At 40.9% G+C, this 15,312-nt stretch overlaps 1 protein-coding gene across 3 annotated transcripts in view; it reads right to left on the reverse strand.

The window, feature by feature from the left end:
* Nucleotides 1–15,312, reverse strand: part of LOC120500710 (glutenin, high molecular weight subunit PW212-like) — a 39,089-nt gene that overhangs the window by 18,745 nt on the left and 5,032 nt on the right. For 2 of the 3 annotated variants that reach the window (XM_039705941.1, XM_039705938.1), the window contains exons 2-3: nucleotides 5,815–6,989; nucleotides 545–681 (exon numbers count right to left, since the gene is read on the reverse strand). In XM_039705941.1, the coding sequence (XP_039561875.1) occupies nucleotides 545–681; nucleotides 5,815–6,897 (1,220 nt within the window). In that variant the 5' untranslated portion in view covers nucleotides 6,898–6,989. Of the gene's footprint in view, nucleotides 1–544; nucleotides 682–5,814; nucleotides 6,990–11,728; nucleotides 11,790–15,312 lie in introns of those variants that run through there. The other variant, XM_039705939.1, reaches the window with a different exon arrangement.

Raw genomic sequence — 15,312 nt, forward strand, 5'->3', positions numbered from 1 at the left:
TACCCTTCCTGACCACAGGGCAGGTTTCCTCAGTCATCTGTCAATAGCTCCATCTTAATTCACAGGGCCCCAGTGACAGCCCACAGCTTGAATTCAACAGGAGAGCAGCTTGGGAAGGAACTAGGCAGAATTTTTTGTTGTTTTCTTCTTAATGCAATGTATCTTAACAGTGAACATTTTCCAACTGATAAAAGCATGGCTGATCTGAAAAGCTACAGTTTCTCAAAAGACAGCAGCTCAGGGAAGCTTACATCTGTTAATTTGTGGTAGTAACACAGTAAGAAAGTAGTGATATTATTTACAGCCACACTGCTTTTTCTCTTCACCCCATGGCAGATAAGAAAATTTCAATCTCTGATGCATCACATCTAGCTTTTGTAAAGATCTTTCCCCACAGGTACTGAAAGCAAGCCAGAAACTGATCAAAAAAAGTTTGAGAAATTGTGTGTAGGCTCTAATAAAACATAATGATTCACAATAGCAGCAGTAAGGCTACCACATTTACAGAAAAATTAGCTGCTCTTGAATTCGACAGGATTCTTACTTTTTCACTTCTTCTTCTGTTCCCAGATGAGCTACTATTATAGTAAGGTGCATAGTTTGAACAGGAAGAAGAGCTCTTGACAGGTCAGGCTCTTTAGAGAATATGAGTTCTTGAACATCTTCAATTCTGTCCAAAATCTGTAGTGAAGTAAACATGAGAAAGAAATAAATTCTCATTTTGAAATGCCTACGCATTACTGGAAAAATGCAGAATGCCAAAGCTTTACACAGCCAAAACGCAACTCAGTGTTTAAGCCAGGAACCCACACAGCTACCTTCCTCTCCTCCCCAATCCAGATTTATCATGAGGCAACTTTCAGTTTCATACTTGATTTTTCAGGAATTGATTTACCTATTTTCCTTTTTTAAAGCCTCCAGGCTAAATTCATAGCTCTCCTGTGAATCGGAAGCCCTAGATCTTAAAGTAGGTGTGAATCTGCCCCTAAGAATGTTCGATTAAAGCTCACAGCCCAGCACTGTGTAAATATTAATGGGATCTTCATGCAGTTGTCAGTTGTTAATAGACTGTGGAAATTAAATGGCATTTCCATAATTAATCTTATGCCATTTTCTGATTACAAGTTTGATCACAGATTAAACTGGTATCTCTTCCCAAAAGGAAAATGTAGCAGCAAACAAAGTAGGTTGACTGGGTAAACATACTGCTTTCTGAGCTAGTGTTTCTCAGAACTGTGTGGCCAGTTTCTGGCTCTTGTGGATCTGTCTGTCCCTTTACACAATTGACTCCAAAGATTTTTCTTTTATCAATATGTGCTGTTAAGTTTTATAAGCCAGTCATGGGAACAGCAGGAGAGAAAAGAATTAATTCACACAGGTACTAAGTATCTGGTGGAATCCCAAGTTACAAAGAAATCATTTCGAGATTTTCAGGTTATTTCAGTGAGAAAACTCTGCCTTACATGCCTAGGTGGTCACACATGTTAGAGCTCCCCTTTATTCTTACACAGATAGAAACAGCTGGGTCAATATCCTTTTGTTTTGCAATCTTTCTCCATAAAGCCCAGCAGTCATTGTGCAGCCCAGTAAACAGTCGCACAACCTGCACATCAGAAGAGATTAGCATAAAAAGTTCCCAATAAACATGAGGATAAAAGCCACACGCAATTAAAATAACCATTTGAAGATACAAGCTCCCTGAATTCACCAAACCTTATGGTACATTTCTCACTGTGAAAAACACATCAGTGACTCTACATTAAGTTAATTCCTACTGCAACTGAAGCACAAGTTATTGCAGCCTGCTATTTACAGCATATATTTAGATTGTGAAAACTAAGCAGGAATCAAGCCATCAAGCTCTCTGACCACACAAACTACAATCTTCACTTCAACAGACTAGGCTAAGTATTAACAGTAATTCTACAAAAGAGCCTCCTGTTGTTCTCCCTTACCCAATCTTTCCAAGAACATCCTTCAAATAAGAAAGAGCTTTCTTTTGCATTTCAGTTTGAGGCTTAGACATCTGGGAAGATGAGTTTGAGTGAAATTCTCTCACATAGATATTTTACTATTACAGAGCAGTGTTAATGTCTTTTCTTATCTCTTCTACTTATCTTCACATATGATTCTTCACAACTTCCTGCTCCTACTCCCATGGGAACAGGCTACCCTATCACTACACTTTTTTTTTTTTGTGCATCAGTCTTCAGCACTTTTCTATAAATGTTATGTAACTGATGGGATAGCTGGGGGGTTCTTGGGAAGTGAGGAGCAGGAAGGAAGCACTTAAAATGGAGTACTGAAAGCCTGAGACAATAACATTCTTAGATTCAATCCAGTACAAGCCTGGTGTCCATCCTCCTGGAGCCCTGCTTAGAGAAAAAAGAGCTGGGCACCCACCAGGACTGGAACAGGGGATTTTCCTTTCTCCTCTTGAGAAGAAAAAAAATGCTGACAGCCCTAACCCCTGCCACCTGGAGAGCCCTCTTAAATAATCAAGGCAAAATAATTACTACCAAACACTAACAGCATCTTTAAAACCCTTCTGTAATAGACAAGGTCTACAGAGCAGCAGATAACCAAATTGTATGGTCAGGGAGGTCAGGAACCTCTGCTTTAGAGGTAAAAACATTTAAAATTTTCAAAAGACTATTATATGTGCATGTACATATAAGTATATGCACACACATTTGGCCAGGAGGTCAAGGGAGGTGATTCCACCCCTCCACTCCACTCGGTGAGACCCTACCTGCGGTGCTGCATCGAGCTCTGGGGCCACCAGCACAGCAAAGACATGGACCTGCTGGAATGAGTCCAGAGGAGATACACCAAGATTACTAGAGGGAGGGAGCACCTCTCTCCTGCGAGGAAAGGCCAAGACAATTCTGTTTGTTCAGCCTGGAAAAAGAAGTGCTTCAGAGTAACCTAACTGCTGCCTTTCAGGAGCTGAAGCAAGACTACAAGAAAGATAGAGAGGGACTACTTAAAAGACCATGGTAAATAAAATTCAAACTGGAAAGTAAATGAAAAGTAAATTCAAACTGGAAGAGAATAGGTTTAAATGAGATATTAGAAAAGAATTATTGATTGTGAGAGCAGTAAGGTACTGGAACAGGTTGCCCAGAGGTTGTGGATGCCCCATTCCTGCAAGTATTCACAGCCAGGTTGAATGGAGCTCTGAGCAACTTGGTCAAGTGAAAGCTGTCTTTGCCTAGGGCAAGGAGGTTGAAACTAGATGACTTTTAACTTCCAACTCAAACCATTCCAGGATTTCTTTTCTCACACTCTTTATGTACATATGCCAGCCTTACAGTACTGCACTCTCCAGTGCTTCTTTCAAGGCCTCGCACAGAACAATATCAGGTCGCTGACACGCTTAAGGGTAGCACTTGAGAGGAACACAAACTCAGAAAACCTTGGGCAGAGCCTCCAACCTGGGATGCCAGAGCTGCCAGATTACCAGAGCTGTTGTGAATGCAGGGAAACCTGCAAGAGCAGAATTGAGAGAGAAAAGTAAAGCAAAAAGAGGTGAAACACATTCATTGGACTGCAGAGGATGTGGTCCCAGGCCATATATTAAGACACTCAAATCTCATTAAAATAGCAGAATAAGTTAAGCATTCATGACCCTTCAAGCTGTTCCATGATCTCATTCCTCAGATGGCAGGAAACTTTCCAGTTTCTAGCTTAGATTTATTCCTTGCCCAATTCATACCCATTTGTTCATCTGCCAACATTGTCTTCAGCTTACACAGTTATTTTCCCTTCCTGGCATTTATCTTCCTGATGTGCTCTGCACTTTTGTTCACCTCTCAAAAGCCAGTCATACATAGGAATCACAAAAGTTATATGAGGCCATCCTCCAGATAACCTTCAAAGATCATTCTCTGCCCAAGACAAAGCCAGAGCAAATAATGGCCTACCAAGAGGAAGGTACCTTTGACGTCTCCCTCTAACACATGCATAAGTGTTTTTACACTTAGGTAAAAACAAAAACTCAGAAGCCTGCCAAAGCAAGCTACTGTACTGCAACTGCTTGTCACTCTGGAGAAAAAAAAAAAAGGAAAAATTCTGTACAACAGATACAGCATTCTTACTTAATTACTGCCTTTCAGCAGCATAAATAGTCATGCCAGATACTGCATGAAAGGTTAAGCTAGGGAAAAAAGGAATCGAGTTATATATTGCAACAAACAATATCATTGGAAGATACACCATAAACTACTAGCAGAAGCTGATAGTAGAATGTTGTATTTTCTCTCTGTTCATACAAGTTAATCTTCAGGTTTTGTCTTTTGCATTTTTTATAGGAAAATATACTAAAATACATATACATAATAAAATATTATTTTTAACAGAACTTACATACTGTTTCTCCATTCTGCCCATGCTAGCTGGACTCAGCTTCTGATTAAAATTAAGATTTTTCCCTGCCTGTCTCCCTCAGGTGGAATAGTCTGCTCATTGTCTTAGCATTTCAAGGCTTTTCTTTCTCTTCATAATATATTTGAGGGCACAGTAATCTGCTGCCCCTACACAAAGGCCATGGGCTATGTCCCACCTCACAATGCTGCTGTTCCACAATGCTGGAACAGAATCCCAACCAAGCTCCCATGGGATAACAGCAGACACCAAGACAAAGTGAGAACTCTGTCTGCTTTTGCTTATCTTGAGCAGCTGCAAAAAAACCCATGGCCATCAGCAGGTAACAGCTGTCTGTGAAAGGCTAAAGGTTAGAAAAATCTGTCCATAAAGGCATGGCAGTGCTGCTTTGGAAATGAGACATTCCATAGCTTTCTTTCAGAAAGCTTTGGATGAGCTTCAAAATTCCTAGCAGCAGAATGGGAATAAGTAGTTCAAGGTGAGCCAGTATCTTCCACTTTCTTTACAAGTACAAAGAGTTGTGCAGAAGTTATGTAAAGACTCATTTAAGTCCCTAACTAGTAAATAAAGTGTGAAATCTGTCTCTCTAGCTATGGGAATTTACTTCCATGGATCATAAGGCAGGGCCTGTAGCAGCCAAGCCCAGCAAGGCTGTACAATTTTTTTCAGAAGCAGCATTTTCTGTGGTAGCTGGAACACTTTAGTCACCCACAAAACCTCTAGAAGAGAATATGTTTATTTGTATTTCCACTGTTTGCTGCACTTGGGTTTAACATTATGGAGGTGAAGTGATCTGATGCTCTTTCCAACAGTGCTTAAACATGGGAGTCACAGAATACAGCACACCTTGAAGTACGAGCATAGAGACTGCACACAGATTGTTGAAATTAACCATCTATCTAGGACCTCAGGGCAAGTTTATTGGCTAAAAGATGGAGAAGAAAAAACAGATCAATTCTCTATAGTCTTCTGCAGAAGAGAAGGAAATGCTCATTCTCCATTGTGAACTTCAGTGGAAAAGGAGATGAACAAACAAATCAATACCCTTGCACTAAATACAGCCTTAAGAAAATTTAGGATGGGACAACATAAGATGAAGAAAGCCAGGTCTTTTATTTGAAAAAAGATTACAGAATAGAAAACACTAGTGATGAGAGACACCACCTCAGACCCTATAGAAAGGACAGTGGCAATCATGGAAGTGATTTTTTTTTTCTTTCCTAGCAGTAGCTGAAACATGGACGTGTATAAACACAGCTCTACCTAAGGGTTGCTATGAGGAAGTTCACTTCATCCCAGACCTAACAAACCACTTGGGGTAAGCAGGTAGAATTTGGTCACTCCTGGCTTGTTAAGCACCCTTGTAATTAAGACAGGAAATTAAGCCTAAGTTTAAAGCTTTTAAATAAAACAGCTACTTCAAAGTACCTGATCATCTGTTATTGGAATAGCAACAAAATAATTTGGAGATTTTCTTGGACGCTTCTTAGACTGTTTTTGTGCTAGGTCTTCCTTGTGGTCTTCTACAATCTCCCTGGGCCCTTCTTGGATATTACTATGCTTCTGTCTCATCGCTGTACTTCTTTGGTCTTCCTTTTGCAGAAGCAGGTCTGCTTTTAGCTGTTCCTGTTCTTGGCTCTGGCCCTGCAGCTGTTCCTCTGTCACCATCCCATTCAAGTCTGCTTTGTCTCCAGCCTGCATGTCATGCAGCTCCACCACTTCTGCTCTTCCCTCTTGGGTCTCATCTTGCTGGGCTTTTTCCACTTCTCCTCCTTGATCTTGTTTTTGGCTCAGAAACCCCTGTGGCACCAGCTCCACCACAGCAAGTTTTCTCTCACCTTCAGATGTTGTCATCATCTCTCTCTGATTTTTTTGGGGGGTCCACTCTTCTCCATTATCTAACACTTCCTCACCTTGGTTCTGGAGGCAGGTTACCTCTTCTGGGTCACAGCCCAGCTGCAGCTGCACAGTGACCTTGATGCCAGCAGTGCCTTGTCCCCCCTCCTGGGGCTGTAGCTGTACAGTTACTTGTGGGAGAGACGGCCCTGAGCCCTGCTGCTGTAACTGCACCTGCACAGTCACTGATGGGGCTTCCCATCTTGGGCTTGGCCTCTGAGGCTGCACCTGCACTGTCACCTCCGGGGAGTCCCACCCCTGGCTCATGTTCTGGGGCTGCACCTTGACAGTCACTTTTGGGAACTCCCACCTTGACTCTGGTTGTGGTCCCATGTTTGGGGCTGTGTCTTCTTGCACTGGCTGACTCTGTGGGTGCACATGGATATCATTACCTCCCTGTGGCTCTTGGGCAGAGGGCAGTAGCTGTGCTGCTGAGGGATGATCTCCTTGCTCCAGCTGTACTGGTGAGCAGATTTGCTGAGCTTCTTCTGGGCTTTCATCTTCCTGAATGTGTTCCTGGACCACCTCTTGAGGCTGAGCTCCCTCTGGACTTCCGTCTACCTGAACCACCTCTTGATGCCAACTCCTGCACAGCTCCCGTTTTATCACCTTCATCCTATAACACCAAAGCTTTCTTCTTCTAGGCTGGGGGTTTTCCAAGATCCTCCTCCTCTTTCTGTGGGACTTGAAGTACTTTTTTAAAGGAACTGAGGGAAAAGAAAAGAAAAAAGCCTAACAGTTATTTTTAAAAAAGTATTTCTTGCAATAGTTCAATCTGGGTTCAGTTCTGCAATTGGACTCGCTATGGGGGAGCTTCAACCCAGTCAAACAGCCCAGTCTAAAAACCTCTGGAGAGCCTGACTGAAGATTGAACTACTGCTTCTAGTCACTGTTCTGTGGTCTTGACTTCTGCACTTGCCCTGATTAGGTTTCCCATGCTTTAAAGCATGAGTACACCATTTCACAGCACGGAGCACCGCAGAGACAGAGGCCTTATCAAAGGACTGCAGGTGTGTTGCCCAGAGGTGGTTACTCAGAGAGACTGAGAATAGCCTAAGCCCAACTCAAAAGCTGAATTCATACAGAAACAAGATTGCCTGTGAAGATTTGGTCTCTAACTGCAGCATGTTGCCATCTAATCAAACCTGCACACACGACTTTTTTCTTTCCTGTGGATACATTACAGTTTTTTCTACAGCAAACTGCTGCCACATCCTCATTTGTCTTAATGCCTCCCATCCACCCTGTCTCATTCCCTTTTCATCTTCTGTGAGGTTGCAGAGGGAGATGCTTTTCTCACCCATACTGTTTAGATACAAGTAGTGAAGGCACTAAAGGAGTAAATACGTGATTTTTTTCTCCTCAACTCGGAGATTAATTCCACAGAAACCCAAAAACCAAGAATATTTCTTAATTGGTCAATGCAGCTCAATTGCACTCAACAGAAACAGCACTTTTTAAAGAAGGTGTCTAAGCAAATAAATGCTACAGACCAAACAAGATTTACGTGCATGAGAAAAATATTTCACACCCCAGGTTATGACTGGCCTTGACAAAGTCCTTCCAAGTCATGGCAACACTGAGGGTTTTCCCCCCCTGAAGCTACAAGAGGTAGGCAGATATTTTTTATAAATTTGCTCTCCAAGACAACCAAAATGTTTGTTCAAATTTTGCAGGAAAACTAGATCCCTTCCCACCCCCACAAAACCCACAACCATTAAAAAAGTCAAAACTAAATAGAAAAACTGTAAAAAAAATTGACACACAACCTACATGCTTTAAAGTTGCGCAATACAAGACCAAGGTAATACAGTTAACACCCCCACCTCCCCAGCCCAAAAAAAAAAAAAAAACCCAAAAAAAACCAACAACCTTGCACCTCCCCAGCCCAAAAAAAAAAAAAAAACAAACCCTTATTTTTGTAGTGGGCTAAAGAAGAAAAGCTTAGGAAACTCATATTGTATTCTATATGAAGGCTATTATATGTTCTTTCCAGAATTCAGATGTTGGCACTTCATTTCATAGAATGGACTAGTTTTTAAAAGGATATTTGAATGCTTACATATATTTCACATGTAATTTCACTCATCAGATACCTACATTACTTATATTCTATTATGTTTTAAGAATTTTTTTGATTGTATGCCAAATCTAAAGACTTAAAGAAACTACTCAAGGTTTTTAAGCTGTGAGAGGCCAAGTGCTTATGGAAGTCAACCAATCTTATCTCTCTGGAGGCAAAGAACTGTGGACATAAACTAGCTATAAAATCAGCTACTACCCATGATATTTGGGGCTGGACTCTAAAAGATTTTGCCCTCTGGAAAAATGTTTAATCATGGATATGAAGAATCCCTGATCAGCTCAATGATCCTTAATAAAAACACAACCTAAGAATCTAACACAGTACTTCATCCTGAAACAGCACAAAACTTACTTTCAAACATCTCACTGACATCAGTTTTGACAAAAACAAACTCTGCTCTTGTTTTCATGTCTTCAATGTCCAAGTGAGAAACTAGAAGAAAAGAACAATATTGAAGTCTCCCAGAGAAGCCCTTTCAACCTTGTAACGGCTGTAAAACACTTGTTCATTTTTAAAGTACTTATAATGGCACAGCAGCTCCTGAGACACCATTACACTCCTCTGCCTTCCTCACTGTCATGGTACTTGAGAAAGTGAGCCTTTTTTCTCTTTTAGAAGCCATCATGTAAATTAAGCCTCAAACCAGTGCAAGCTTGGTAAGTACCTGTAACAATAGTTCAGCCAGCTTCAGAGAATGCAGCATCTAAATTCTCTGTAAACAAGTATTTAGATACATATAGGTGAGTCAAAGTTTACTGCACCTACAGTGACAGGATTCATGCCACTAAAACATAATAAACCCCACTGAAATCTTTGTTCTACTAGCAGTATGCAGCTGAGGAAAAACAGAAGTTAAAACCAAACCAAAACAAACAAACAACTCTCTTGCACTCAGCCTAAGCTGCTCTCTGAAAAAAACATCAAAACAGGTAACAACTTGTAACAAGCTGCCCTGGTGGCGGACATTTTTTGTTGGATTTATTCGGCCTCATCCCCTTCAGTAACATTTAAAACCATATTGTCTCTCTCACATTTGTGCCTGCACAGCAACCTTCCCTGTGAAGGGATTTCACAGACTGTCATCAACCTAGCAAAGACAATGCAACAGCCCAGGCTGAATACAGAAGAATCACATAGAAAGAAGCATCAGAGTTCTTTACAAGATAATGCACTACTTTTATGGTTTTCGATATGTAGCATCAAGGCAGTCTCACCAATATTATACAGTCCTTTCCCTACACTATTATTTTGCTCTTAAGCCTGTATTGCTTCATATGTGCATGTCTCCCGCAAAACTTTCATTAGATAATGCCACCACCTAAAAAGAGCTAGAGATGCAGCTGTTACCCAGCCATCCCTATACTTTTGCAAGTCCTTACAACCTTTTTGTGGCTGTGAGCAAGTTGAGAGTTAAGGGCTCAGGTTTTTTTTTTGCTTTGACTTACTACAATCTAAACTCAGAGGTTAATGAGGTGGCAACATCTTGGTCCTCCAAACACCTTCACACCTGTCTAAAATAAAGTTTTTGGAGATCCTGAGCGGTAAAAGCATCCCAGATAGCCCCAGGCTTCTGCCAAGGCCCCCTTCTAACTCTTATTCTGAGCCCTGCCAAGCCATTTAGCCCAGGTAACAACACCAAATACTTGTCCACCCTCAGCAAGGTCCAGTGCAAGTTAGGCAGCCAAGAGCTGAAAACTGCAGTCTATACAAATAGGAAAGGTTCCTGCCCCTGTAGCACTGAAATATGCCCTTAGGAGGTCTTGAAAAAGGCAGGAAGACCATCCAAAACACTTAAACCATGAAGAAAGTGCTTTCTTCAGATAAATAGTTTGTTCCATTTTCAGCCTTTTGACAGGCAGAGGTCATGCAGACCCTTGTATCCCAGCCAGCAGCTCTGAAACAAACACACAAGCTCCAAAGGCAAGCTTCCCCCAACCCTCAGTCCCATGCCAAAGGCTGGGAACAGATAACTGTGCCTAACCCTTGGTCAAAAGAATCCAGGAATACCCAAAGGAAAGCTGACCTGTCCCATGAAGTTGCAGGCAGCATTTGCCCAAAGACCTGTCTTCGCAGCTTCAGACCTCAGTCTGATACTTCCCACCTCCTCAGTCTCAGACCAATCAAATGCCCAGTGTGGGTGACAATAGAAAATTCATCACTGCGGCTCTGAATTTTAATTGTAGTGCAAAGCAGTTCTGTAGCAAAGGATATGGAATGTCTCATTTCCAAAGCAATATGCCAGTATTAGGCGTCCATACCATAGAGACACTCTGGAAGCCAGGCAATATTCACTTCTACACAGATATAGATTTTGTGCTCCATAGAAGTGCTGGAAAACTGCTGACTGGCTAACACTGCCTCAGTGTCTCTGAGGGATGATGTTGAAGTCTGCTTACAGCCACTCTAATGCATGCAAAAAAACCTCTCTGCACAGAAAATAAGCCATGAGAACAGCTTTTACACAGTTCTTCACCAGATTGGTCAGAAACTCCTCAGCTGTGACAGTGGCATGCAAGTTTGCTGACACTGATCTGGGAAGCCAAAAAAAGTCTGTTTATATGCCTTGCTTTCTGCAAAAGTCTCTCCCTTGTTACTCAGTTGCAGGGGAGCAGGATGCAGGTGCAGTTCAGTAGCTGAGGAGCAGACTAGAATCTCAGGTCCTGAGAGAATATTTAAAATGCTGGAGATGAAGGGAAGATTTACCAGGTCCCAGTCAAACATAGACACACATGTACTAATAATTCACTTCTTGTGTTTTGCCCAAGATCTGAGTGGCTCCCTGGGCTTTCTGTTCTCCCCCTGCTCCTCTTCCTGATAAAGCTAACAATTTGTTGAAGTAATCTGATGTACACGAAGAAAAAGGCATTTGAAGCTAACAACCTTTCCTGCAGCACCCAGGCATTTTCTCTAAGCAATACTGCCCTCTGGCAAGCCATGCCTAAAACATCCACCTCCTCCTGCCATGCTAGAAGGCTGTAATTATACCAGTTCCTTTCCTCAGTCTTATATTTATATGGTCACCAGGCCTTATTTCTCTGTCTCCCATCCCCCCACCCCTCAAAAAAAACCCACAAAACTGCATGCTTTGCAGACTGGACATCTCAGATACCTGTTTTTCCTGCTAAGATGCCTTTTCAACATTCAGCTGTCACAATGGTTAGAGGAGAGAAAGAAACAGGTGGCAGAAGAACCTGCCACAAATACTCTTAGAAACAACATTTCTATATGAAGTTGCAGCCTTTAAGTCATCACAATATGCCACAATCGCTGTTTATTTTATTTCCTATCAATCAAAATTAAATTAAGTTAGATCAAGAGAAAGGACATAGAAATTATTGGGCCCAAGTTTCTCCCTCTTACCAGTTTATGGCGCCTTCATAAGTTGAAATTTTGTTGCAGTTGATGAGAAATGGTAGCAAGAAGAGAGGAAACAAGTTTAAGTGCAATTAGATATCATCTGTAAAATATGGTTACAGCTAGAGAACTTAGCTACTGAGATGTATTTGGCCCTGTCTCATTGTACCTTTTCTAGAGATTTAATACAGGGCTAGGAGGAAGGGTGAAGGTGGGAGGGCATGCAGAGCCACAGTTAATTAACCCATCATAGCAAGTGAGTGGCAAAAACCATCAGTGTTCCATGGTCTGTACCTACATATTTCTGCAGTCTCGACCAAACCCTTTAGACTGAAGTAAACCCTTCAGTTGCCTTATTTGTGTCTAACATTAACTGTTAATCAAGAGGCACAGAAGTTCCAGAGTTTCTTGAATATTCATTTATTAGCTCCATTTTCCCAGTATAAAAGTGATAAAATCAAGCAACTCACATCTCTCAAAACTGATACCATATTTGGTGTTGTCTATTTTTCTCTGATTAGTCACCAAAGTAATCAATGAGCATTCCAAAGGCAGTATTCCAAGCTGCTATTTAGCAGTAGGCCACTAATTCCTGACCAATGACAAATTTAAAGGGTTTGTTCACCTACAGAGAGGAAGCCAACAAAAATGTGTGAAGGATGAAAATAGGTGAAATGGGAGCTCTGAAATGAATAATATTTATGTTTGGTGGAAAGACATTAGAGGCAGAAACAGCACCACAGGAGCATAGGGGCAACACACACTTGACAAAGCTGCTTTTTCCTTAGTAACTCATTAGGATTCCACATTTCGTCAGATCACACTGAATGAGTTGCTCCCAGAGTACAGATGAAAGATAAAAAAGGCTTGACTTCTACTTTGATCCACCATTATTACTATTATCTGTATTTGGATGGAGCTTCAGCATTTAGCATGCAGTATGCATGTAATAGTGACTGTGGTGTCCCAGAGACCATCACTACATGGTGGAGAAGGAAAGCTGACACCACCATTCCTCTGAACAGGAATGCAGTTATTAGCTTTCCAATGAAAGTGTGCAGCTTGCTTTATTAGCCATTGTTTAAAGCACTATAATTAGAAAAAGTGTTAGATATGCAAGATAAACCATCCTCCCTCAAATACTACATGCTCCCCTGTGAGTTATAATCATTACACATCATGTTAAAGAGGTTTTGTGGAAGTTTCTTTACATTGACTAGAACCATACAATCATTGTGTTACTTTCACATTGCAGCTAAAAAACCAATACATCCATAAAATGTGTCCCAGTCATTGCTTTTCTTTATGAGGATCTCTGAGCAGCTATTAAACAGTAATTATCTTGGATGCTGTACTAATCTTTTAGGTGTAACAGAGGCAGATATTCTGTACAATGTCAGCTGGTTCAATTGTAATCCCTGCTGCCCCTCTTCCCCTTAGCCCCAAGTGAAGCAGAACTCAGTTTAGGTATAATTCATCTGGCCAAGTTAGTCTGCATTTCAAAGTGTATCTTTATACTCCCTAAAATGAAACAAGTGTGTTACCCAAGATAAACTTAAAATTATTTGCATAAGATAATCAGCACACACTTGAGATTACTTTGATTTTTGGTAGGCATATCATTTATGCAAGAAAGTATTCTTTAAAAAGGTGAGATTCATCACTTCTGATACATGAGGAACTAAAATACTGAGACTGAAGTTATAATTAAAAAGGATGATGTTGCAAACAATTAGCTGCTCTAGCATACATGGCAGGGGTGTCTTGACTTCATTACTCCTTCACAAAGGCAGCACCAGAGCCCCTATTAAACTGACAGGTGGGAGGGCTAAACTCAAGACTGATTTGATAAAAAAACCTGTTCTGGTAACCTCTCTCTCAGGCAGACTCTTCAGGTCAAGTCCTCCACCCCTGGACATCCTGAGCTGCCACCAGTTCAGCCAAACCTGGCATTCCCATCACCCTTTGGCACCAGCACTTCTGAGGCACCCATGGACCAAGTGAACACCACACAGGGGGGACATCTCTTGCACGAGTGCTTCTGTCTCTATTGGAAAGCACTTTTTGTGTGCAAAGGGGGGTTTTAACACTATCAGATTTACAAAGCCTATAGCTGTGACTTTGTGACAGCATAGTCCAGGTATCACCGCCTTCCTTACTCTATCACAATTTCTTATTGCACTTATACAGATTCCATTTCCTCAGCTATATTTAACAAGTCAGAATAGTTTAAGTGTCTCCTACTCTATCACAATTTCTTATTGCACTTATACAGCTTCCATTTCCTCAGCTATATACAAGTCAAAATAGTTTAAGTGTCTCATTTCCAGCTATCAATTCAGAAGATAATCTTTAATCCAAAATACAGTGCATTACATCACCTCAGCTTCTGCTTATGATGGTCTCCTGCAGTATCCAGCCAGAGTGACTGTCTGCAGTCTGAAGGATTTTCTCAGTAAATTAATGGCTCTTCTTAAGTATCTCATATCCACTTAGAAAAGCAAATATGGATTATTTGTTCCTTTTAAAAATTTATTCTAAAAGCACACAAGAAGTCTCCATCTTAAGTAACTGAGTATCCAACCTTGGAGAGTGAGAATACTGTATCTGAAGAGCTAAGCCCTCACAACTTTTAACTTCTAGGCATATTTCCAAACCTTGCCTGAGCATCCAAGCCACTCACTGTCAGATCCTTGGTTCACACCTGCCTGAAGCCTTGTTAATCAGACAATTACAAAACACTGTTCAGAAAAAAGAGTGAAAGAACTCAAAGACAGACATTCTTTAGGACCAAAGGACACGGACAGAAAACACTGCAGTTTGGGTACCTGTCAGCTGTGCAGAAAGTGCTGCAGGAGAGCACCTGCACAGCACAGAGCATCCAGTCCTCCTTCACCCACAGCAGCCTGGGCTGCAAGCAGGGCTAGAGGCAAGCACAGAGCTGCCAAAGTTCAGCATGTTCCTCTCCAGAGGAGCATACCTGAAGGACCAGAGAAAACATCTCTCAAGACCATTAAAAAACAAAACCTCAATTTTTTTCCTTTTACTTTGGAGACTGGAGGTCATTTTATGGCAACAAAACTACAAATATCCTTTTAAAAATGTCTGCTCTTTAAATAAAGAATAAGGAATTATTTTAATCTTGAACTCAGTTGCTAAACCTAAAACTACCCAAAGGAACTTGTAAATCACTGGTTTTGACACAATATGTATACTATAAATAGGTTTGTACCTATTGTATAAGCAGAAATATATCAGCTGGAAATTTCTTTTTTTTTAAATTACGCAGAATACATATTATTGTGAAAATCACACTTTTGGTATTTAAGCAAGAGTTTTAAGTTAGTAGCTTACATAGTTAATTTGTAAAAAAACATCACTTCTTTATTGAAGTGTTTCAAACTGTGTTTTCCACTCTTCTGTTCAAGAAACATAATATGTATCTAACTGCAAACCTGAATATTTTTCATTAAGATCCTGTATTACACACACCCCTCCCTAGGAAATTTTTAATTCTGTTAAATATAAATTATCTTGTTTATTGGTGTATGTAAACAAAATGAACCATTGAGTCACAACTGGGATAATTT

Source organism: Passer montanus, unplaced genomic scaffold, assembly GCF_014805655.1.
Source record: "Passer montanus isolate IOZ18808 unplaced genomic scaffold, ASM1480565v1 scaffold19, whole genome shotgun sequence".
Taxonomy (NCBI): domain Eukaryota; kingdom Metazoa; phylum Chordata; class Aves; order Passeriformes; family Passeridae; genus Passer; species Passer montanus.